The sequence below is a fragment of the Electrona antarctica genome (assembly GCF_951216825.1).
Source record: "Electrona antarctica genome assembly, chromosome: 10".
NCBI lineage: Eukaryota > Metazoa > Chordata > Actinopteri > Myctophiformes > Myctophidae > Electrona > Electrona antarctica.
In genome coordinates this window covers 20,303,782-20,330,082 of record NC_136791.1, presented here as the reverse complement: position 1 = coordinate 20,330,082, position 26,301 = coordinate 20,303,782, and the positions used below count along the sequence as shown (strand labels likewise).

Below are 26,301 nucleotides of genomic sequence, written 5' to 3'. Positions count from 1 at the left end.
TGTGTAAGGAAATCAAGCGCTTCCCTTCCCTAGTTCAGCTACAGAGATGTGGAATCAATGTAACGCACCTGGGAATGATATAAAGTGATTGACGGTGTAGATTATCGTGATATTTACTACATGGTCTAATCAGAAACCAGCCAATCAGAATCAAGTATTGGGACTACCCGTTTTAGAATAACAAATGTTGCTGTTGTTATCATTATACAGGAGAACATGCACACGCCTGTGAAGTGTAAAAGACTAGTGTAAAGTTTAATTTCATGTTAAGACTGGCTTACAGAACAGATGCTATACCTTCTTCGCCATAACAAAGGACGGCCTCTCGATGGGTGTTCTCTTGGCCATCTCAAGCAGTAGTCTCTTCAGTTTACGAGGCATGGCCAGCTTCTGATGAGGTGATAAACTGAACTTGGCTGTGGCCCAGAGAATAGCAGCCACTGCGTACACACAAGCCTGGGCCAACGCAGAAAAACACAAAGAGAAACAAGCTCTCATAAAAATACAAAAAACTAATTATTGAAATGACCTTTTTTTTTTTTTTAAAGCCAGGGTTCAGTCAGAGTTGAGATTGATAAACCTTTTCTGTTAGGATTCCATGTTCTTGATATTCAGGAGCAAGATAAAATGCATCACGGGAGCCTGCAATAAATACAATAAAGTATTTAAGAATTGAAGAACGACTTTGAATCTTCCGTTACAATAACTAGAATGCTTTTGCCGAACTCTAGCCTGTCATTGCTGCTGAGCACTGAAGAATAGAAAGATTTGTTGTACTTCAATGTTGTAATGTAAAGGAAGACCTCAGACGGTGGTAAATTATAAAAGTACATAATATTATACAAGAAAGACTTTACCTATATTTTTGGGTTTCAGGAAAAGCACTTCTCCTTCGCAACCAACATACACTGTGTCGAGGCAAATATAGGCTGTTAGAAAAGAGAGAAGATGGTGTTAAAGCAAACATGAACTCTCCCTCCAAAGTTACTAAAAGGTAACTCTGGTATAGGAACTGTATGTGTAGTCTTTGATCTGAAATAGGAAATTATGTAACAACATTGGTTTCACTCAGCGGCAGATTTGTTGTTTTTGGCAACAAAATTTGATTTTAGTTTTAGTCATAGTCTTTTGAATAGTTTTAGTCACATTTTAGTCACCTGGAGTGCCCTAGTTTTAGTCGACTAAATGTCATGTGATTTTAGTCGACTAAATCTACAGTTGATTTAGTCGACTAAAATGTGTTTTGGTGGGCCTTGATGCTGTCGTAATGACACTTGCTGAAAATAGCCGATCTACAAGTTCACAATGTGTCGCAGCGCAACCAAGTGTAAAATTACTTATACTGGATCTTTTGTCCACTAGTCCCTTCCTAACATTTTAGTCTAGTTTTTATTTGTTGACGAAATTGTCATTATATTTAGTCTTTAATCTTAGTCATCATAGGTTAGTTTTCATGTAGTTTCCATTTAGTTTTCGTCAGTGAAAAAAAGGTAGTCGACGAACATTTTTTGTCTTAGTTTTAGTCGACGAAAACAACACTGCTCAGCAGGACGCACTCTACTCACTTGGGAAGTCGATATAGGTCTGCAGCGAGGCGAGGCAAGTGGAACACAACGCCCAGAGCTCGTTGACCGTCAGCCTGCGTCCAGACAGCACCAGCAGCTCTCTGAGAGAGATCCACTGGATTCAGACATATAGACCACGAGGAATAGAACAGAGAGAGGTCAATCTGTGCACTCAATTGCTCCACTATTTTTGTAAGCTTAGCCCATTTTGGGAAATGAAAATGAGAAACATGGGTTTTTCAGAAAACTGTCAGGATTTAGAAGGCATTTGTAGAATCGTCCTCGGGGCATAACATTAAGTTCTTATCATTATATAATGTTTTGTTTCTGGTTTCTTCTGTTAAGAAGTTCTTAGAAGTTCTGTTAAGAAGTTGTTATCTGAAGTTCAAAAGACATTTCCAGTTTGTTTATATGCTTTGTTTGGTCCATTGTTGCACTATGGGAGCTCAGAACATGTTTTCAACACTCATGACAGAAATAAACTCCCTCATTATAGCTCAATATTTTCGAAAATATCAAAACATTTTCATAACATTATTTTCAGAATTTTCAAAAAATGTGAAAAATAGCAGATCTACAAGCACACTCAATGTGAGCTTAATGTAGATGGACAATTTTTTTGCTATTCGCCGTATGATGTAAGTATATATAGTATACACCGGTTAAAATAACCTGTCTGATGTGTACATCTGCTTCAATGGAAACTACAGCAATATCAAACAAATGAATAAAGCCAGTGGAGCACTGAACCTCGTCCTGAGACTCTTCGTTGAGGCACAGCATGCTTTTGGTCATGTGGTTGTTGAGGCTGCAGAGGCTGCTGCTCAACGAACCCTCCTGGTCATCATTGTCGGCACAGTCGTGGTCCACTCCCCGCTCTCGACAGGACGTGCAGGGGGACTCCGAGGCAGATCGCTCTTCACTTTCGCTACACGTCCGAGTCTCTGATTCTCTCCGACATTCTCCCGAGTCCTCACTACACGGCCGAGTCTCTGATTCTCCTGGACATCCTCCAGAGTCCTCGCTACACGACAGAGTCTCTGGTCCTCTGGCTCTATATCCAGAGTCCTCGCTACACGGCCAAGTCTCTGCTCCTCTGGCTCTATATCCAGAGTCCTCGCCACACGGCCGAGTTCCGGGGTCCAGTAGAACACTCAGGCCGCCGCCGGTCCTGCCGCTGTCGTCGTAAGAATCACAGGACACGCCCCGGGTGAATCGACGGAGACTTTCGCCCCACACGGCGACGGCAGACTTGCCGGCGGCGGCGGCGGCAGAGCGTTCGTCCGCCCCTATCTCCGTGAGGTCAGTCACATGCACGCTGATGTCGGGGCAGAGCGTCGGCGGGGGATTGTTGGAGTCGGGCATGGAGCAGGAGCGATTCAAGACGCCCCTCGCCCCGGCCAACCTCTGCTGGGCGCGTCTCCTCACCGGGGAGCTGCTCTGGGATCGGTAGTCCAACTCGTCGTCTCCGAGAGCCATGACGACGTCTCCTCCTCCTTCGCCGCTTTCCTCCGCGTCGTCCTCGGTCCATAGGGAGGAGTCCCAGGCCCCACACATGTGCTGCCGGGAGAGGCCGTTTGCGGTGTTGTTGGTGCCCGGGTCGGTGCCGTCCGCTGGCGAGCTTGTTCGGTTGAGCGGGCATCTGGTTTTGGGATGCTGCCATCTCGCCTCCCACGAGGCTTCCTTTCCATCTGTGCTCAAACACGGAGAATAATTAGCGCCACGAGACATCACAGCAAGAGGCTGAGCAGTGCCATGTTTTAACCACACAGAGATGTATCATCGCTGTTGGGAAGAAACCACTTAACTCCATTTTTGTTTTTGTTTTGTTTTTTCTCTCTCCATAAATCAATGCTATTTGAACACACCTTTACGTCTGTGTGTTGGTTATAACAAATTGTAACCAATGAAGAGTATTTAAAAGTGCTTCAGACAAAACCTCTTAACGCCATTGGACCCTCAAACTGCCACCACCTCTCCCCCTCTCATGCAAGTAATTGACAATATATAAAGTCACAACACCAACTTTGATTAGGCTGTATTGCTTTGTTTTAAAAATATACGGTTTTCTTCATTTCTAGAAAATAAAAATAAAAAAATAAATATTCCAGAAAAACTAGCATTTTGCAGTTGGTTAGTTATGAGCCGACCTTGACAAGCTGCGACGGACTCTAGTGAGAGCACCCGTCGTCCGAGAGAGGAGAGTTTGCGGCACACGGATACGGAGGAAGTGTGAGACAGCCTTGCTTCTGCCAGAGAGAGGACGTCCTGTGGGGATATTAAAATGTTACAATTAGGCAGTGGTTTTCAACCAGTGGTCTCCGGGGGACCACCAGTGGTCTCCGGGGGACCACCAGTGGTCTCCGGGGGACCACCAGTGGTCTCCGGGGGACCACCGGTGGTCTCCGGGGGACCACTGGTGGTCTCCGGGGGACCACCAGTGGTCCCGGAGGGGCTTCCAGGTGGTCCCCAGCTAAATGATGGAGAGTTGGTAACCAAATGGACCCTTATTAGATCTTGACTTAAAGTCAAGAGTTAAATTATTGTTAGACATCTGCATTACTTAATTTACAAGAAGTCAACACAATTAGAGAAAGTAGAACGTTTTTATCGCCGTTTGCCTGTGTGTGTGCGTGTGTGCGTGCGTGCGCATCCATGTGTCATGGATATACATCAACTTACTGAGCAAGACAGATGATAAAAAGGGTTAGTCAACTGCTCCTAAGGACCAATAGCATTGCACTGACATTTAATGTCCACTTGGTGGTGCTCCAGAGCGCCTCATGGAAACAGCTGAGCGGTAACTTAATAAAAAGCCAATTAACTTTCATCTAATGGTCAGGAGGGAACAATAGCATTTTATTACTACACCAAATATCATTACTGGAACGAACCATCACTCTGCAACATTAGAGTGTGTGTGTGTGTGTGTGTGTGTGTGTGTGTGTGTGTGTGTGTGTGTGTGTGTGTGTGTGTGTGTGTGTGTGTGTGTGTGTGTGTGTGTGTGTGTGTGTGTGTGTGTGTGTGTGCGCACGTGCGACTGTGTGTGTGCGTGCATGTACCGTGTACATTCTTGTTGTATCATGAAAACATGTGGCATAAGTTTGTGAATGCAATCCAACTGCACCTGAAATGTTTGTGTCCTTTGTGTATTTACTAATCGTGTGGACATAGAACAGACAGACAGACAGACAGACAGACAGACAGACAGACAGACAGACACTCAAACGCACGCAAGGATATACCATAGCCATGGAATATTGCTACAGCTGCAAGTGTGCTCAAAATGCATGCAGACACAACAAAGTGTGGGACTGTGCGCAGTCTGCGCACGCACACTCTTGTGCGTCACTTGTCTCATTCAAACACCAGCTGTCAGCTGCCAGATTTTCTCTGAATCAAAACAAAACGTATATGACGTAACCAATATCGTATGCACTTCTTCTTTAAGGTTTTCTAGGTTTGCTCATTCTCTAACTATTTCATATGAATGTGTTTGAAAGGAAATGTATTTCCTGTCCTGGCATGAGTATTGAAAGAAAATGAAACATCACATACTGGGTGATAACAAGGGGATATATTGGTTCAAATATGGTTGAATATTTAACCCTGAAATGTAGTGTATGGAAAATATGTTTTGTTTTGTGTAGTAGACACAAAACAAAACGTATTTTGTGTAGAACGCAGCTGTACATACGCTCCGTTCAGGCCGATCTGCGCTCCGCTTGAGTGTCGGTGAGATGTTTCAAAGACGCATAAAACTGCTATAGGAGACAACGGAAACGTAGGAGACATTTAATTTGGCGCAGATGCTGTTAAGTAGCAGAGAAGCGCCAGCAAAGACATCAACGTCTTATGCTACCCCGCCCACCTCCAACACTTCCGTGCCCAGACTGCCCCCGGCTCTTCCACTCACACCTTGGACTCCACAGTCACCAGCAGGCACACAGACGGAGAGTCCAGCTAGGTCAGCTAGTCCAGAAGGAGAAGTGAATGGCTGAGGAGAACGGATCCTCGTTTTACGAGGCTGCCATGATGATGATTGACTTCCCATTGTACCGCCTCCCGCATCGAGACTGGCTAGCTGCGACAAAGCAGATCAGAGGCAGGAACTTGGGACGCGCAGCTAGCCAGTCTCGGTGGGGGAGGCGGTACAATGGGAAGTCAATAAGGAAGTCAAGGAAGGAAGGAAGGAAGTAAGAGAGAATTTCAGAGCAGCCAAAACTGGAAAAAAAAACGTAATGGCATCTGCGCCAAATGAAATTTCTCCCACATTTCCGTTGTCTCCTATAGCAGTTTTATGCATCTTTGAAACATCTCACCGACACTCAAGCGGAGTGCAGATCGGCCTGAACGGAGCGTATGTACAGCTGCGTTCTATTGAGTGCTTACGAACTGCAGAGGGACCCTACGGGCCGGGGAAGCGATGAAAATAGCTTAACCGAGGGGGTCCCGAGAGGGGCTAGGTGAACCCCATAGGATGGCCCTTGAAGAGAGCTTGTTTCATTGAACGCTGTGTGGGTGCACGCAGGTAAAACACCCAAAAGAAGACGGCGACGCCCCGTCACACACACAGCTTTCAATCATGCGTTTAATAAAACAAGCTCTCTCCTACACGACTTGTTATGAGGTTGATCGCAAACTTAGTAAACATGGCCGCTCGGAATTATGCTATGAATATTTTTGACAAAGTAGCTCATAACATGTCTATGGTGGATTTTTATGAAACAAAAGCTTTGCAGTTTGAAAGAGGATAATTCTTTCTTGGCCTACAGCCGCAATGTTGGTGAGTTTAACGTTGTTTAATACAAGCAGATCACAAAAGCAATTTGGATGAATGGGGAGTCAATGGATAGTATTGCAACTCTAGATTCATAATATCATCTTGTAAAAAAATCTATTGTTGCAAATTGCAGCTAAGGATGGCCCTACTGATTTTGGGGACCCTTTCCTCTAATACCACCCTAAGGTCACACCACACTTTTATTCTACCTATGAGGGTGGATTCTGCCAATGCATTTCAATGGGAATGGAGCATTGTTACTTTTTGCAGAAATCTGCAAATGGCAGCAAACTATTCGATTGAAATGCATTGGCAGAATCTGCTCTCACAGGTAGAATAAATCTGCGGCGTAACTGTGCCCTAAGGAAAATTGCAATTCTTAGCTCTTATTAGCTTACCCATATACCCACCTAATACTGCCAGTCTGCCACTAATCCACCTTACATCTTCCCTTTCTATGTATCGTTGTCGGGTGGAAACCCTGCGTGTCAAATAGTTTCTTCTTTCTCATAATCATTTTAAAAACATTTTTAAAATAGTGACAATAGCAGATCTACAAGATTGCAGATCTCATTTTTCACTACTTTTGTCTGACGCTCTTGAGGAAGGCATTCATTTACCAAAAGCCAAAAAAGTCACAATATGCAGATACAAGGTTTCAATATATTATTATGAGAGCGCAGGGGCACCAAGCATGGCAATGCCAGTAGGTTTTCAGCATCTATGGCCCGGTATGGTGTAGCTTAGCTAGCCAGGCTTTTAGAAAGGCTTTCCTCACATTTTTTAATTTTTAAAGACGTGCACGTTGGAACGCATACGTGTCCTCAATTCATGAGCCAAGTTAGATTGTAACCCCAAATGGGTACTTTGCATAACAAGTGAATGAAATGCATCCTCACACCTCGCATACACGGAAAGCAACACAGCGTTTTGGCTTCAGTGCCAGTATCCTATTTGCACACAACAATGCCTCAGGCACCATCGAAGCAGAAGTACTCGACTCGTTCAAAGCAAACTTTTGCTTTCAGCTCCTATAATTCAAGGCATTCCTTGAGAAGATTTACAAAGATTAAAAACATAGATAAAAACTAGTAATTTCCTATACAAACATGTTTCCTACTACTATTTCTATTCATACGTCCGTAAACCTAAGTAAATGTAATAATAATTAAGGTCATTGTTGCACTATTTAGAATAACTCTCATACTATATCGGCTGTTCTGTGTGCATGATTGAGCACGCAGGCACGCATGCATGTGACGTCATTAAAAAAACAAATCACCACTTGACGACACTGTTGTATGACAAAATAGAAATTCAGAACTCTACTGTGCAACAATACACCTTTTAGTTAGCAACCTGCAGTGCCAGTGGGCAGTGCATGCTTGGGTACCTGTGGCAGAGGCCTCTCCTGGGGTTTCTCCCGTTGCATCTGCTCCAGCAGCCTCATGGCCTCTTCTCCCAGCTCCGGCTGCAGCTCTGGCTCAATGACAAACTCTAACGCGGCTGAGAGGGTGCAGCCAAGAGAGTACATGTGGCCCTGAAGTACAGCACAGCGCAGGACAGAGAGAGAAAAACACACACACGTACATAAGCGACCTCAGGCGAACCCAGAGCATCAAAGGTGGAGATAATCTAGAGACACCGCTGTCGAACAGGGTTTGTTTGTGTTGACATAAGATCCTTCTTTGATGTAAAATATAACATGCGTGGATTTGAGGGGAGCCAAAGCACTAACTAAGCTTAACCAGCAACTATTCTGTAGCCATATAGTAGTACATACACCCAGTTATTTTTCAGAAAGGCAGGAAGTTAATGGTCATTGCTTGTTGACTTATGTAGACAGATAGTAGATGGTATTTAGATAGATGGTAGGCATGTTATTTAAATAGATGCTAGGTATCTAATTTACATAGAAGGTAGCTATGTTATTTAGATAGATGCTAGGTATCTAATTTACATAGAAGTTAGCTATGTTATTTAGATAGATTCCACGTGTGTTTACTTGTACTGTAGGTAGATGCTACAGTGTGATATTTAGATAGATGGTATGTCTACTTGCTACTTGCACATACTGTACATACATCTTAGCGGTGTAATTCCTAAACCATTTATCATGGGACTCACTCATTGCACTTTGAAAGTTGCCAATGGATAAGAGCACTCTAAATGTCTCTAAATGGTACATTGTTATTAAAATGGGACCACAAACAGCTCACTTTACGGCATCAACGTTGCCAAATTTCATTTAGGAAAGTATGTTAATGTTCTTGCTCATTTCTCGGTTTCAATTGAGTGCATTGCATTGACTTTTCATTTGGTACTTAAATGGGAACAAAGCATTGATACTTTAGGGATGTGTTTTATGTTTTAATCTATCCATGCAGTCGGTACCCTAAACTGGTATGAATTAAATCAAAGGCATGATTCACGCATCCATCATCCATCAGAAAGTCACTTAACATACAGTGCAGCATGGGGGCTCCTTTTCTTCCATGTTGACATCTATCAGAACTACTCTTCTCACATTCTGCAGCCCTGTCAGAACTACTCTTCTCACATCCTGCAGCAGTCTACCAAACCAAGAACTATCCTTCCTTCTACCTGACCACGTGATCTGACTACCAGGAGCCCAAGGTTGCAAAATAGAACTACGGTGACAGGAGAATGGAACTCTGTGAAAGATTATAGGGAAAAAAACTGGGTAACAGGATACAGCCAGTGGGCTATAATTGTCACAGCTTGCACACACATGACAAGGCTTTTGTTTTGCTTTGCTTGCACTCACAGTAGATATTATGGCTAACTTTCTGGTAACTGCAGAGCTGAAACAGGTGTTTTTGAGTTCAGATCCTAGACATGGTGATTGTTGCAAGTGAAGTGGAACTATGGACCATACTTATGTGGTATAAACACATGTGCAAGGCGGATCCCAATGTGGGAGACCAAAATAGTTGATGGGCTGCCCTCCTTCATAAACTCTTATTTTTGCCCAAGCTTTGTTGGTTATTTTTCTATTTATTTATTCATCTTCTATCCTTTATTTAACCAGGGTAGGTCACATTGAGATTTATTTTCTCCATATGGGGCCCCTGGGGACATTTTTTGCAACATCCTGCTTGACACAATTACATGCATTCACACCTGGGAGCTGCCCAGAACAACCACAGTCCTATTGGCCGGACAGTACGATTCAAAAATGTTTATACAGAAACATCAACACAACATATAATTTTATACAGAAACAGATGTAATAGTTTTCAAATAATATAGTCTAATGAACAAAGCAGGAGAGGCAACGTTGATTAATTTTAACCTAAAAAGAAGAAGAAAATAAATAAAGTTGAATATAGTGCTGATATTTACTCCCCTGTGGTCCCTGCATACAAACAAACTTCCGCACTCGACAGTACAACAACAAGTGTTGGTGCCATGCTTTTCTCAAGGGCACCTCACAGCACACCAAGATCCCTGCAAGTAGCACAGTAACACTGATGTTTTTGGCAGCAAATCTTGATTTTAGTTTTAGTCGTAGTCTCTTGAATAGTTTTCATTTAGTTTTAGTCACATTTTAGTCACCTGGAATGTTTTAGTGTTAGTCTAGTTTTAGTCAACGAAATATCATAAGATTTTAGTCGACTAAATCTAGTTGATTTAGTCGAACAAATTTCATTTTGGTGGGCCTTGATGTTGTCGTAATGTCATAATTCTTTGTGGGCTTGTAGATCGGCTATTTTCAGCATGCAACCAAGTGTAAAAGGACTTATACTGGATCTCTTGTCCACTAGTCCCTAACATTTTAGTCTAGTTATTATTTGTTGACGAAATCGTCAGTATATTTAGTCCATCATAGCTTAGTTTTCATTTAGTTTCCATTTAGTTTTCGTCAGTGGAAAAAGGTAGTCGACGAACAATTTTCGTCTTAGTTTTAGTCGACGAAATCAACACTGCTTCACATTAGGAAAAACACTATGCTGGTGCAATGGTGCATGGACCTAATTGATCTGTAGGCGCAGAATGTTCCCTCACCTCGAATGTACTTCCGGTCATGTCAAACTCAGGAGGCACAAAGGAGCCCTCAGGATCATCTGTGGAACAATCAGGCATAAAAAGTAATCATGTTAACAGTTTAATGGCCCCAGATGGAGGTCTCCATCCTGTTAATTAGAACAGTCTGATGCCCTAGACGGAGAGTATTGATATCAAAACAAATCGCATCGCTCCACAGGCTGGGAGCGCCTGTTGCGCAACATTCAATGTTCCCCCCCCTGTTTAGCCGACGAGGCTGAAAATCTTAAAACGTTAATAACTCTTGATCTATATCATTCCGTCCAATTCGGCCCACCAGTCGCTAGTAGCGGTAGATTTAATCATACCTCCCGTTGTTGTCGATCGCCTCTAGAGTGTTTTGGCTACATTTATTGCTGGGCGACTGATTTAATGGATTAAATGACCCCGGGCAATCAAGGTGTTAATTCACAGTGACCTCCAACACTGATTATTATTCATCATGCATATTATTATTCACTCATCAAAGTAAAGCAGGCTGCACGTTTTGTCCCTTTTTATTATCAAACACTTTGATATACAGCTGTAGTTGATCAGCAAGCACATACCGCCATAATCAGATGCAAATCGGGGATTCGGGGGGGGAAATGTGTACATGTACTGCAGCAATGTGTATGTAGCAGTTTGCAGCACCCCTCATCTGCATACGTCGTGTCGGAGATAATCTCTGACAAACAAGCGGGGAAGGTATATCTGCAGGCTGAGGGGGGAGATCCACATCACTAGTGTATATCTTCCTTGATCTTAAATAGGCCACTGTTTCTACTGGGTGCACACGCACACGCACACACACGAAAGGGGGAGATAGAGTGAGGCGGGCGGGGGGGGCATTGTACTCAGCCCAGTTAAAGAGAGATAGAGGAGGTGAGTGAAATAAAGTGGGTCAGGACAGATTTGGGTTTTGTCTACTAGAGTTATGATGTTCTATGAGGTGTGGTGAGGCCACTGGCTCCTCTCCTCTCCTGCACGCTTTTCCTTTACTCTCTTCCTCTCCCCATCCCATATCTTTATCCCATATTTCTCGTCTCCTCTTGTCCTGGAGTACTTCCTCTCTACCCCTCTCTCACACACACACACACACACACAGAAGAAAGGGAGAGTTGAACACAGCAATGAGGTTGTGAGGTCAGTCAGACAGAAATAAGAAAGTGAAGATCAGAAGGGAGGGAACGAGATGGTGAGCCATGACCCTGATAACGACTGCATTCTGCAACCCTGAGATACTGCAGTACAGTACAATGTTGGTGACTCATGTTTGCCTGTAGCCACACACACACCAAATACTTTTGAGCGGTAGCACACCGCATCTCCAATGAATAGCTTTGTGTGTCCGTTTGTGAGTTTGGAGTAGGACCTTTGACCCTGCTTTTAGAGTGTATGGGTGTTTGGAGTAGGACCAATTTGACCCCTGCATGCAGCATGGTGATTGGGGTCAGGAAGGGTCACTACAACCCTCCACCACTCGGTTCAGACAGGTCTGATTTTAACCACTTCCTACCTGGAACAAAACATTTCAAGAAAACAAATAGGGAAAAGAGCAGGTCTACAAGCTGGATCGGCTAATTTTGCTCTTAAAAACCCATTTTTTCTTTTTTTACTGTATGTTGTTCCAAAATAAGTCACAAATTCATCACAGATACAGTTACTATGCTGAATCGTCTGGTAACCAAGGAACCTTCTGGCTTCCTCACATTTCCCAATCTCCTTAAAAAAATCACTTGATGTTGATGTTGTCATTTGAAAGCAGGACATAAGAATACAGTGGAGGAAAGTACATGTACTCCAGTACTTTTTAGATACTTTTACTTTAAAAAGATTTTTAGACATTTTGAAAACTTGTGAAATGGGACTTTTACTTTTGGCACATTTGAGTATGTTTTGAATCGCAAATATACTACTTTTGTACTCGAGTAGAAGTACATTTTGCACGCCAGACTTTTACTGGTAACGCAGTATTTCCACATTGTTTGATGTGGATACTTTTTACATTACATGCGAGTACTTTGCATGAACAATGTATACACTGGTTTACCAGGTGATCTCTCTCTACAAACCGCCATAATTAATGTTCTGAAATGTCTGTGTGCACTTAGCAAGTGTCTGGAGAGAATTACACTGCGTCATGGATGCTCAATACCCATCATTCCCACAGTAGCTGGTATCCACGTTAGATCTCTGACTGCATCAATATTACAGCCTGCAAGGTCACTCAATCGTACACTCTCACAAGAGGAACATACTCTGTGTGTGTGCGTGCGTGCGTGCGTGCGTGCGTGTGTAGACATAGTGCTTGTGTGAGTGTCAGCATGCGTGCAATCTCATCACAATTTCACAAAGAGGTCAATTAAACACGATCAATAGCTAAGCAGGCAAGGTAGAGAGGGCAGCGTTATGATTAATGACATAGATACACATAGTTCACCGTGCACGGTACACACTGTGTGCACGCTATTTGTTTTATCTACACTCTACAGAATTAATCATATTCCAAGTAAAGTACACAGTCCAGTAAAGCTGGATAACAAGTTATGTGAAAAGATATTTTAAGTGCAATTCAGTTGGATTGGTCAAATTTATTTTATTTTGAACTGCATTTATGTCTGAAAGGTGCTCTATAAATAAAGATTGTGTGTGCGTGTGCGTGCGTGCGTGCGTATTTCACGTTTGCATGGAGACGCCAGGCGTCCACTCTGGAAGGGGGCTCCACTTTGTCGCGTCTCCAACCCCCGATAACGGCGTTTATATCTGAATGATATTTTAGTTTGCCGTTTTCCATACACACTGTCGCTGCATAAACGTGGCCTAATGCTGCGTTCACACGAGGCAGATGCAAAGATGCAAAGTCTCTTTGTATATCTGTCATACTCACACGGTCGTTGACGTCCGTGTAGTGACGCGTGTCATTGCAGCTATAGTTGTAGCTTTGCATCTGGAAGTTGGAACCCGGCTCAGCTTAAATGGTAAATGGTGCATTTATATAGCGCCTTTATCCAAGGCGCTTTACATAGATTGTGCATTACATTCACCCATTCACACACACATTCATACACCGATTGCGGCGGAAGCCATGCAAGGTACCAACCAGCACATCGGGAGCAATTTGAGGTTCAGTGTCTTTCCCAAGGACACTTCGACATGTAGCCAGGAGGAGCCGGGATTCGAACCGCCGACCCATGGATCATTGGACGACCTGCTCTACCTCTTGAGCAACAGTCGCTTCAATTTGTAGCTTTTGCAGCAGCTACAAATGTCGGATGCATCTTTGTATCTTCACTTCGATACGGCTTCCATTGACAATGAATGGCAAAGACATTTGTAGAATCTGGATTCAGGTCTAAACGGGTTAAATCAGCATTGTGGCTGTTGCAGAACAGAAGACTCACCGCTCAACTGCTCCATGAAGCAGACGTTTCCGTGGGCGTTGAAGGCCAGGGTGTCGGGCGTTATGCACAGGGTGTGGAAGAGGTGGGACGCTCCGATGCTTCTGACGGCGCGCACGCACTCCGCAAACACCGCCCACACCTCCTCCTCCGTCAGGCAGGTGTCTCGCAGCGAGAGGATGTCCGCCAGGGACACGTTCTCCTGTTGGACAAATGGACAGACAGACAGACCCACGGATGTTTGAATTGTCACTGACCATATTCACTTAATAGTCATTTTGCTATTACTTCCAAGTTCATACTCGATGGGTCTTATAGCTCATACTCATTGAGCTATAAATGATGGAGACCGAACCGGAGCGTTAGCCCCCCCCCCCCCCCCCCCCCCACCCGCTATTCATTTCAGTGGAAGTTGCTCAGTGGCGTTTTGAAGCACCCGGAAGACTACCGGAAGTATAATTATAACTCAATGGCTCGAGCGAGCGGAAGTTTAGCCTAGCCCCGGACCTCAATGTTGAGGTCCGGGCTGACGCACGTGACGTCATGAACGTCCGTCCACCTCCATGAAAGTGCTGCAATTCCACATTTCGCCAGTAGGTAGTGGCATCTTCAATGTTGGATAGCCTTACTGGGGGCTTGGTTTTTACTACTGACTCTGAGGAACCCTCACTTCCTGCTCCCGAGTATGTACAGTACAGTACAGTACAGTACAGTACAGTACAGTACAGTACAGTACAGTACAGTACAGTACAGTACAGTACAGTACAGTACAGTACAGTACAGTACAGTACAGTACAGTACAGTAAAAAGGGCCATGCAGCGTGAGGACCAGTCATAAGTTGGTACAAGCAGCAAAATGTCATCGCTTAGGAAGATACAGTACAAGTCGCCATCATTCTACTGCTGTGAGCACATATGGCGCGTGCGCCGTCTGCGCACACGCAGCGGCACACACACACACACACACACACACACACACACACACACACACACACACGCATGCACACGCGCGCGTGCACACATGCACGCACACACACGACACGTGAATTATTACACCCACATACACCCAGAGCCAGATAAGTGACCCATCATGACCATATGGCTGCATTCAAAAACAGGAGTGATCTCAGAAAATTCCATCATGGAATCTTTGTAATGCTGTCCGATGAAGATAGGACCTTCTTGTTAGGACGGAAAGCGAGCACAAAAGCGTGCTTTAGCACAAAATAGAACATGCGGGGGGTGGGGTGGGGCACAAAGTGGCTATTGTGAACAGACGCAGCCAGTACACGGAGCGGGATTCCATTGCTTTGCATGTATTTTACATTACATGATGCTGTTTTTAGTTCTGTGCAATTACTGATACTAGCACAACATTGTGCCCACTGAGGAAACCTGGATGAAAGGAGATAGGTTTGATGTCAACGAGCACACACTCAGACCAAGGGTCTGTGTTTTAACCACTGGTGGTGGCCCTATTTCGGGCACGTATAGGCAAAACTCCACAAACATTTTCAGAAATACCAGATCTACAAGCTCACAATGCGTCAAGAATCACGATGTGATGCAGTGTGACTGTGTGAGACTGGCTATAGTTTTATAATATAATTATTTTTTTTAAATATATGGTTTTAATAACAAGAGAGGCCCAAAAGGTTTTCGTGACGTTATTCTCTCCCATGCAGTGAGTGGAACGAACTCTTGGTCAACTGTCACAATGCTCCTTCTCTTATGTTCACTATAGCCGGGGCATAGCTCTGCTAATGTAAGAACTCCATCTCCAATTCAAGTAGATCTGCAAACGAATAGAGCAGCTGCATTATTTAAGTGTGCCAATCTGTTTTGCCTGTGTGCTCAGAGATCATTCCCTTGATGTTGCAGTTTGGCTGCAGCAGCTGAACAAAGCCAATCTACAGTACATGAGCCTTTGGGGTACTGCTGCACAATTACAGGGCAGAAAACTGCCACTTTAAGCAGCAGCAGCAACAGCACCACCGTCCCCATAAATAGACAGTTTCCCTTGAGAACAGTACGTGCAGAGCAAACCTAGAAGTCTCTCCATCTCTACCCAAGTTAAATATGCCGTCCTACATAAGTTTCCCTCAGCCCAGAGGTTCTACTGCGACTCGGCCTCAGACCATTGGGACAACCCTCCCTTCAGGGGTCATCGCCATGATGGGTTGTGGTGGACATTTTTTTGTCAAAATTCAGACATACAGAAATGAGTGGGCAAAAATACACATGAAGAGATAGCCCTGAATGACTAACAGGTCTGTAACTCTGAGTGTACAAATGTACTTGTACCCTTATGGTTCCAGTACACTCTCACAGTACGTTTTAACAGCGGGCGACAGCCAGACGAATTTTCTGGTAGTGCGTTATTTGTCTACCCGGCGACTGAAAATATCTTTTCGGGCGATAACGGGCGATTGGGCGACGTGTCGGCCGATGCTCGCCTGCTGTTAACACGTACTGTCAGAGTTAAGAGGGTTCTTGTAAATGAAACATTTGAGAACCACTAGTACTCGCTGGAATCCTAATGTGCCATAGTGTCGTAGTAAATCAGTGTCATACATATTCCGAAGAAAACCTGGAGACTTGACATTCACTAATTGGGTCTAATTGGCACTGAGGAAACCTGGATGAAAGGAGATATAGGTTTGATGTCAACGAGCACACACTCACACCAAGGGTCTGTGTTTTAACCACATTTATGCCACTGGTGGTGGCCCTATTTCGGGCACGTATAGGCAAAACTCCACAAATGACCTTATGCTCCAAAGGCAAGAGCTCTACTGACTGAGCTATCCGGACACATTCAATGTTTTTGGTAACAAGTATGTGTCCTCATTTTGGGCATGTCATTATCTATTTCTACAGTGTATGTGCTGTTCATGTGTTCACGTACAAACTTCTCTTCAACTGGAATTTCAGTTAATGGTCCATAGATTGTGTGTAGAACGTTTCACGCAAGTTTCTCAAAAATCAGGGCAGAAAATCGTTGTTCAGCATGAGGAGACACATATGTGTATCAAAGTGTCATTGCCAACGGTCAAACGGTTCATGAGATATGCACGTTCAAAGTTTGCATTTTCAATTGAGTGCTATAGCGCCACCCTTTGGCCAATGGTCAGGGGCTTCGCATAGTCACCGTCTGGCATGGACCTCTACCAGATTCCCGCGTTTCGCGGAAACCAACTGCACGGTTCAATCAGAACTGCTATTTTTGGCAGAAGGAGAAGAAGGAAAAAAAACACAAACACAAAAACAATAAGTGACCAAAGTCACTTCGTGACTTCTTGGTCCCTTAATGTCCTGTCAGAATCATTTGAGAAACAAAATAAAGCAATTTTGTCCAACCTGAGAGGATTTTTTTACTTTAATTACTGGACTATAAAAGGAAAAAGAAAATAACCTTTCTTCCCCGTTTTTGCCTCTGGGGACAGCGCCTCCTTTTTTGTTTACAACGGGAAGTTGGCTTTGGCTCCTCCCCTTACTTAGTCCACTTCCTCCTGGTTGCTTTTGTTTATTCCTACTAACAACAACATTACATATTTTATGGCAGTAGTGCTGACAGATTCTGCTATTTTATCAGAATCTTTCTTGAGAGATTATCTCTTCAGTAAAGTAGGAAAGTGATTATTTATTTTTCCCCATTATTAGATTTTAATTTTTTAACTTCAACTCATGGCATTTATGTGATATGTGGATATGTGGATCTAAGGGATTGTACTATCTAGTCCTATAAGCTCAACCAACTATGATCATTGTCATTATAAGTGATCAGTTCTCAGTTGATGAGTTCCAAAAGTACTTAAAACTTAACTAGGCTACCACAGAAGGGCTCAACCCATTCAATCCGGGAAAGCATCTGTGCATGTCATTTTATACTTTGGCTATTCAAAAGATATTATTTTGTGCAAATCTTTGAATACATAAATTTTTTAAAGCGAACATTTTTAACTCAAATCTTTGCTTCTGGGGGTCCCTGGAACAAAATGTTTTTGAGATGGGGGTCGGTGGCCAAATACGTAATTTTTTGGGGATCCTTCAACATACGTTTTTTCTGTTTTTTAGAATCGGTTTCAAGCGCCACAGACCATGTCAAGCGCCGCTTGTGACGTTCTGGACGACCTGTCAGACAGAATTCCCAGAGCTTACAGTAAAAGCAAAGTGTTTGTTTTTTTGTTTTGTTTTGACCTTTTGCAACTACTATAATTGTGTGCGTGGGGTTTTCCACAATGACATATCCTGACTCTGCAACTCAAGACGAATCATAATCTTAACTCATATCGCCACCTGACACAGCACTTTAGTCGCCAGGTTGGTTCTTAGTCGGGATGGTGGTCCCTGGCTCACAATCAGTTGGAAAAACTCAAAAGTATCGTCATGAAGTGTGGGTCATGACCGAAAGGACCCAAGGATCAGATGGAGGGATTGTATCTCTAAACTGGCCCTGGAACGCCTCGGGATCCCCCAGGAAGGAGGAAGTTACTAATGTTGCTCTGGAGATGGAAGTCTGGAGCTCTCTGGTGGAGCTGTTGCCACCATAGATATTATAAGAAATAGATGCCTCATTTGCCGCTGCAGTTCATTGGAGCGACGTGTATCCCAATGAAGGCGGAAGTGCAGTGCTGAAGGCCTTTTTTTTTTTAACAAATCTTTATAACAGTCATGACAATATACATTACAATACAAAACAATACAACATCAGAGCCAGGGGGATTAGATTACTAACAGAAAACATTAAAGAGTGAACACAAAGCAACAGTTCTCCGCAGCTTTCTTATTTAGAAGTGCTGAAGGCATTTGCTGAAGGCGACTGCGTCGCTGCCCAAGTGACGTCACTCATGCGGCGACTCCATGTCTCTCGCTGTCACTCAAATGACTACTGGCCAATCACAGCGCGTCTTTTCCGGGACTTATGTTACGCACGCGGAAGCTTGACAAGCTTCCGCCTTGCTTCCGCTAATGCTTCCGCCTTCAATTGGTGACACGCGCCTCAGAGCCGGAAAGGGCGTCTACGTATATATGTCTATGGTTGCCACGACCCGACTACGGATAAGCGGTTGAAGATGGATGGATGAACGGACAATGGGAGAGAGCAGCAGAGATTAGGGAGCTGGTACTTGTTGCCCTGGTACTCTGGCCCAGTCTAACTAGATTCAGACTTTTGTGTTCTCTCACATACACAGCCACTCCGGGTCGTGTGTCTAGATAAGTTCAGGGTTGCAGGGGTATTTTATGAAAGAGGCTCGAGAACAGACTGAGGTGGTTAATACTGACAGTGTGTTTGGTGTAGTGTGTTTACATTTGTTTCATTTCACTGTTCAGTTACAGAATCACTTTAGATACAATTCACTTAATCTAGAAGGTGGAAACCACACACACACACACACACACACACACACACACACACACACACACACACACACACTGTTGATTCAATATGTTTAGCTTTCTGAGGGCTGCCTCTCAGTAAATAGTCATTCCACAGACCTAGCACACACAGCAAAGTCCTGAGAGTTATGGGTCATTTTTTTTAAATACTTTTTGAGTTGGATTTTATTGTGCATACAGTGAATGCCATGAAAATGTAAAACTAAATGTCTTGTCCCCCGGGCCCTAACTTATCTCATAAACATATATCTGCAAATGTCTCCTTGACTCATCTTAATTTACACTATCCATACAAACACAATAAGACCAGCAAGAGAGTAATTGGGTATACTATAGGCCCATTATGCTAAAAGAGCAAAAATCTGGACATATGATAAATCTATAATTGATTATATTGAAAATTCCAAGTCACTTTTGTGAGGTAGTCTACGTATATAGCCTAGTAATAGCCTACAATGAACTATAGCCCCAAAGTTGATTAATTAAAATGCAAAGATATCCTGTAGTATAGGAAATGTTTCTGACCCTAAATTCATTCATTGCCTTTATTTAAAAGAATAATCAATAACCAATATAACTTATAACAAAATAGAAACAGGTGGGAGACTGGGAGGAAATGACAGTGAATTTTAAAGTAGTCTACGACTTTTAGGGGACTTCGTTATATAGGCTACTATAGTTAAAATGTGTGCATATGATATTAAGGTGCCTAAGTGCCTTCCTTTCATAAATGTGTTTACCTCATCCTCAAGCAGTGTAGGCAGATGCTCTGGTTCATAACATCGATCCTCCGTGGTTTCATCCTCTTTCCCAAGCTGCAGGTATGTGAATGTGACTGCAGCATCACCACCAGTGCCGCGTGTCCCCATTGTGTCGAGTTAAAACGATCACGATTTTGAACGTCTTATAATTGTAGTAGCGAATTATAGTGTGTCTGTGCCAGATATGATGCTCCGAACTGGCGCTGTACACGACACTATCAGCCTCTTCCTTTTACCGTGTCCTGGCAACGGTGTGTCGAGGAGACTAGTCGATACATGCCGGCTGAGAACAAGCTGGTTTAATTAAGTTAATAAACGAGGTCGGTTCGGTACGTCGACTGGTACTTTTGACATTGTTCTCACTCTCTGTCCGAATCTGTCCAAACAATAACATGATGCTGCAGCATTCCCAGGTCAGACCAAGTCCAGACCCACAGTCCACGCCACGGCAGGGAGACGAGACCTCGATCGATCAGTCCAGAGACCAGAACAGGTGAAACAGCTGCGACGCGACGACGTGCCTTGAGTTCGTGACGTGTCGTCACTCGTCAGTCGCTATAGTAGGCCTACTCACTACAACAACTATAGGGACTTTATTGTAGCTGTCATGGCAACGAGTCAACGACTAAAAGAAACATGAGGATATTAAACTGCAGTTCCCGTCGTTCTAATCTAATCTACACCCCGGCGAAGCAAGAAATGCAATGTGGCTGCATGAATGCTGAGGCTGCTGTCTGAATCAATGCTGTACGCCTCCGATCTCTGTGCCGTTTTGGAACAGGCGTCCATGCAGTGACTCATGTATTGTAATATAGTGCAGCCTCCAGCCCACTTCGTGCTCTTCTTTCTTGCATTCCTAGAAGTTTGCTTTGATGTAGCCTAGTTATGTCATATGCTGATATGATTGTTCCAACTTCTGCAAGTTGCTATAGCTAGTATGCCTTATAAATCACAGAATATGATTTACAGCAGGTAACCTTAAAGGTCCACTTCACCACTTTTCAACCTATCTTCATATAATTGGTCCTCACTAATAATCATTATAAAATGGCACCATTTTTTTCCTACTCGGTCTGTGTCTCATAGGAGGGCTGTGGGCAGTTTACAAACCCGTCCACCAGTGACATCATCAATGGGGAATCCAAGCTAATATAATAGAAACTGCAGGCTTTCTTTCTAGTCCTGAAAAGTTGCAATGCGAAAAAGGAAGCCATCGTTCTCACGATAATAAAATCTAAACATTTTTGTAAAAAACATCTTGTTTAAAAAAAATCTGCCTAACGATGATGTCACTGGTGGGTGGACAGGTTTCCGACCTGCCCACAGCCCTCCCATGAGACACAGACTGAGTAGAAAAGAATGGTGGTATTTTATCATGATTATTAGTGAGGACCTATTATATAGAAAAGTCAACTCATATTTAAAAAGCTTGATAAACTAACTTTGTGAGTGGTGCAACCACTCCTATAGACTATGTGTGTCCCATGGTCCCTGGGTCTGTCCCACTCCCTGGCTGGGTGGCTGGGTCTGTCCAAGCACGAAAATAGCTTTTGGTTGGTTTTCACAACCAAGTGTCACTGTTGCGCAGCCTAACACACACACACACACACACACACACACACACACACACACACACACACACACACACACACACACACACACACACACACACACACACACACACACACATTAACTATGATGATTTGGGGTGTTACAGTAAAGTGACAGTACAGTAGAGGGACCCCCACACGGTAACTATTTTCTCGACCGTTTCGGACGCGAGGCAGCTCGCCGGAACCGGGCCGGCACCCTGCCGCGTTCCGGGGACCCAAACACGGAGTTGCACCACTCACTTCACACGGGTGTGATTATTTTTTAACTCCTTTGCTGCCCCTAGTGTTAGCTGCCCCAGGGGCCGCCTGTCCAGGCCCACTCTATGGAGCTTCTTGTCCTTCCGGGTTAAACAGGAGGGTGGGGGCTTCCGGAAGTGGAACGACACCACACAACACAGCCAACAGCCTTTAGCTAGCAGAACAACCAGCTACATTTTCTCAGCGATGCGATACAAAATCACAAATGATTTACGATCGTCGGGTGCACGCCGGCTCACCATGGACAGAACTCTAACCTTTGGAGATACGGCGCTTTGAAAATCGGGTTATAATGGAGGCTCAACGGTGCTGGATTTAGAAATCGCATCGCTGGTGGTGACGGAGGAGGGCTATTCTACTGGAGCAATGCTAAAAGGTAAACAAACGGTTGGCGGCTTCATATATGGAATTAACGGTTGTCTACGCTTATAAGCGTAGCAGGCATAGATAGGTCCCAATAGCCTAGTTACGTATATAAGCGTAGATGGCAAGAAAATAATTAATGGTGACTCAGTCAAAATGTGTTGACCCTTGTGATACAGTAGGGCCTACATATATTTGTCATTCCGTTCAAAATTCTTCAAATGTTGTCTTTTAATTTAATAATGCCCAGTAGCTTTTTTAGCTTATATCACCCTGTCTGTATGTCAGTGAGTCTGCCTCAAACAATAAAGTCCTGCTTTACACGGAGCAAACAAAGGCAAGCCCTTTTTTTACAGCACTGAGTACTCAAGGCCTAGATATGGGTCAGGGCTTGGACGGCATTTCCTCGTGCCAGGCAACCACTTTGGCGTTGGTACGGCGACCTAGTTCACTGGCAAACACTTCTGTTGATTATAGTGTTCTTGTCACTCCTGGCTGGTACCATAGTACCAACAGGTATCAGAGAGAGCGCATACGGTAACCTAACCGGAAAGGGTCGAAAGGCTGTTAAGCTCCAAAAAACACGCTCGCCCACTTCTTTTTTGCGAATAGTTAAATTTGTAAAGACTCAAAACTGCTCTCAAAGGGCACTTACGGATGGCTGCAATTCGAAACTGGCCCCGTAAAATCTGAATCCCCCACCCACCCCTTTTCCCCCTCACTGTATATGTTTCTTTTCCCTTTTTACCTCTATGATGATTTCCTGTTTTGACTATATATTTGTACGTCTCTAAATGTTTTGATGAATTGAAAATGGTGGGCCCTATTGTAAACAAGTGTAATTTTTTTATGGTGTCGTCCACTCACAGTTAACAGTTTTTTTTGTATTGAGTTGTACTTGAAATGTACTGTAATTCTGCAATACATTGATGCAATAAATTAATCAATCAAAGGACAAGGACTGATAACATTTGCTTGCAATAACTTTTTTATGTGTTTATATAGGACTGTTTTGGGGTTCCGAAATTAACAGAGGACTTGATGTTTTTCACCCAACCAGTCACACACAGTGTGCATTCTCCTTTCTCTCCAGATCAATACCATTTTGTATACACATCCAGGATAGACCACTTTAATTGTGTACTCTATCTGAATATGGTCCTGATCTGGCTTTAGGCCTGCATGGCGATGATGTAAAGCTTGTCTGGGTGCCAGATGAGCTCAGGGTGGCAGGGAATGAGATAGCTATTATGTTGGCAGTGCCCTGTGACTGCTGAGCAGCAATATAGACGACTCACTGTCCTGGCGGGGGTGGAAAGACTTATTAGATTTGTTGACCACTCAGCGCCCTGGCATGTTGAGATAATGGGGAAATACATTTATATTAAGCTGCCAGACTTTTAATAGGATGAAACATATCCTGCATATCTCCACAATGACTTTGACGTGGCACCAACCAACGCAGACCATTTGATCCCACTTGGCACTGCTCCACACCAAACTAATATAGTCACATTCAGCATTCAGGGAGTGTTCCATCTTCATGAGGATTAGCTAGTTATGTCAGAAGTGGTATTCAGCATGATTTACAAAGAAATACCATATGGAGCCATCAGATACAGAAGTACAGAGAAAGTGATTTTCTGACATTTCGGTTTCGAGGTCACGAGTCAAGAATACTGTCTCTCTCCTTCTCTCTTAAAACCCTGTAAGACCCGGATATATTTCTACTTGCAAAAAAGAGATTTCAACCTTACTACTACTTTGTACTACTAGGACTTATGTTAAAAAAATATGTAAAAAAAAAAAAAAAAAAGTTTAATGAAAATGTTATGCACATTTATAATAATTATACATAATAATAATTAATTTACATTCGGTGGATATCTTTCACAATAATACATGATACATGTTCTAGACATTCTAATGATCACACAAATATATGTATTACATGCATTTTAGTTACTTTTATCAGGGTCCAGAGATTTTGAAGTTGTGTAAATTTGTGCCTCTGTGGGGGGTATTTATATGCAAATATCATGACCAATGGCATTGCAAGACTAAACAATGAACATCAATGATGATGTTTAGGTGAAAAAAGAATAGAAAAAAAATAATAATAATTAAGTAATTAATTAAAATAAAAATGTTACCGAGAAGCATCGTTGGGTCTTACCGGGTTTTAAGCCTGATATTGTTGTGCGCCGGTGTCATGCACCAGAAATGGCAGACATATACAATTAGCTTGCGTATTTCAGCGTGACGAAAAGAGGGTGCATACCCTTTAGAAGTCTACCAAATAATACTGGGTAAATCTACTAAATCTAGAAGCCAACAGATACACAAGCTGTGAGATTGACTCACCGTTTGACTTTGTTTAACAGTTTGTTAAAAGTGCTATTCATATACACAGAAAAATGTGTGAAAATGTAAAAATGAAGCTGGGTCCATTCTTTTACACTTTAAGAGTTAAAGATGATGCTGTGATATTTGTACTTTTTCGGTTTTGTACTGTACTGTATGTGTCTACTGTATATGGAATAACATTACTCTAAGTCTAATAGACCCCCAGGTGTAGTTAGAATATTCAAATATGTCTTCCCTGGGTTTTCAGGGATTTCTTCCTGAAAGCTGAAAGCCTTTGAGTCAAAAGGCCCAATCGAAAATACACCATTTTCATCATAAACCTAACCCCTCTCCCATTGTGGGCGAGGCTTAAGTTCAGGTGGGTGGTGCTACGGTGAAAACCAGGTATACTTAATGAACGGGTGGGTGTGACCACATAAAAACATAATTTTAACACTTTCTGTAAAAATGTTTTTTTGGGGAAAACTCAAATGTTTAAATTTGCACTCTAGCTCAAGAACGCCTCTCTTCTTTCCCTGGGCAAGACACTGAACCCTACATTGCCTCCAATGAGTCAGTGTGAGCTTGCCACCATTTGTGTGTGAATGTGGGGACGAAGTGAGGACGCTGGCGTTGACTGTTCGCCACTTCACCTCCCAATTGTATGAAGGAATGAACCATTGTAAAGTGCTTTGAGCACTTGGAAAAGTGCTATATAAATGCAATTAATTCATTATTATTAGAGAAAGAGTGCACCACAATTGGTTCCATGTGTGCCAACCTGGTTTACCTGTGTCATCTGGACAGCATTGTTAGTTACACAATAAGTCTGTGATGCCACCGTGAGGTCCGTGATGTGCCACAGCGAAGAGAGAGGTGTCAAAGGTTCCTGGCAGTGTGGGCGATCGAAGCACGGTGCTGTAAAGCTGTCGAGATTGTGTTGGTTTAACACTAATGACTACACTGAGGCCCTTATAGTCTACACTGTAGACTATACTACAGCATGCTCTGGTCTGGTCTCTTCCTGTAGACTCTACAGGAAGAGACCAGACCAGAGCATGCTGTTCTTCCTGAAGAAAAAAGAAAAGACAATGTTTTGATGCTCCAAATATTGCTTCAATGTTTGTGCAACAGTCTGCTGCAGATGGAGCCTGTATCAGCCAGTGTCCTCTACTTTGCTGTGATATATTGCACGCACGCACGCACGCACGCACGCACGCACGCACGCACGCACGCACGCACGCACCAACACAAGAAATGGCAACAAAGAGAAAAAGCTGGTGAGGAAAGCTGCTCTATAGTTAGCGTTAAACTGGGCAATCTGAAGGTGGTGGTTTGCAGAGAGAAGGATGAGGAGGAAGCTGGACGTTATCCTAATAAACCCCTACCCTCCCTATGAGGTGCTTATTGTCACAATGATCTATCTATCTATAAATGCACCAAGTCTGTGTGTACATACCGTACGTACGTGTGTACGTACGTCTGTAATCCATGTAACTCGAGAACTGTTCGCCCGAACGACTTCAAATTTGACACACGCGTTCCACACCCCCACAGGGAGTGCAGTGCCCGGTGTCAAGTCCGTCGGACCCACAGTTGTCCAGAACCAGCACAATAGCCTCTGCCAGGGCTCTGGACCTGATCACCCGTAGGTCCTGTATATCTCCATATATGGAGCATGGCCTGTTCTGATTATTTTACATTGTATTTCAGACTTTTATATTTTATACATGAATGTTGAGTACTGGTGTTGTTGTTTTGTCC

General features: G+C 43.4%; 1 protein-coding gene across 1 annotated transcript in view; it reads right to left on the bottom strand.

The window, feature by feature from the left end:
• Window positions 1-20,421, bottom strand: part of kndc1 (kinase non-catalytic C-lobe domain containing 1) — a 54,777-nt gene extending 34,356 nt beyond the window's left edge. Inside the window, exons 1-10 of the mRNA XM_079511851.1 lie at window positions 19,937-20,421; window positions 13,800-13,998; window positions 10,378-10,436; window positions 7,742-7,888; window positions 3,716-3,833; window positions 2,316-3,256; window positions 1,566-1,680; window positions 858-929; window positions 581-642; window positions 298-456 (exon numbers count right to left, since the gene is read on the bottom strand). Coding sequence (XP_079367977.1) covers window positions 298-456; window positions 581-642; window positions 858-929; window positions 1,566-1,680; window positions 2,316-3,256; window positions 3,716-3,833; window positions 7,742-7,888; window positions 10,378-10,436; window positions 13,800-13,998; window positions 19,937-20,065 — 2,001 coding nt within the window. The 5' untranslated portion in view covers window positions 20,066-20,421. The remainder of the gene's footprint in view (window positions 1-297; window positions 457-580; window positions 643-857; window positions 930-1,565; window positions 1,681-2,315; window positions 3,257-3,715; window positions 3,834-7,741; window positions 7,889-10,377; window positions 10,437-13,799; window positions 13,999-19,936) is intronic.
• Window positions 20,422-26,301: the final 5,880 nt, after the last annotated feature.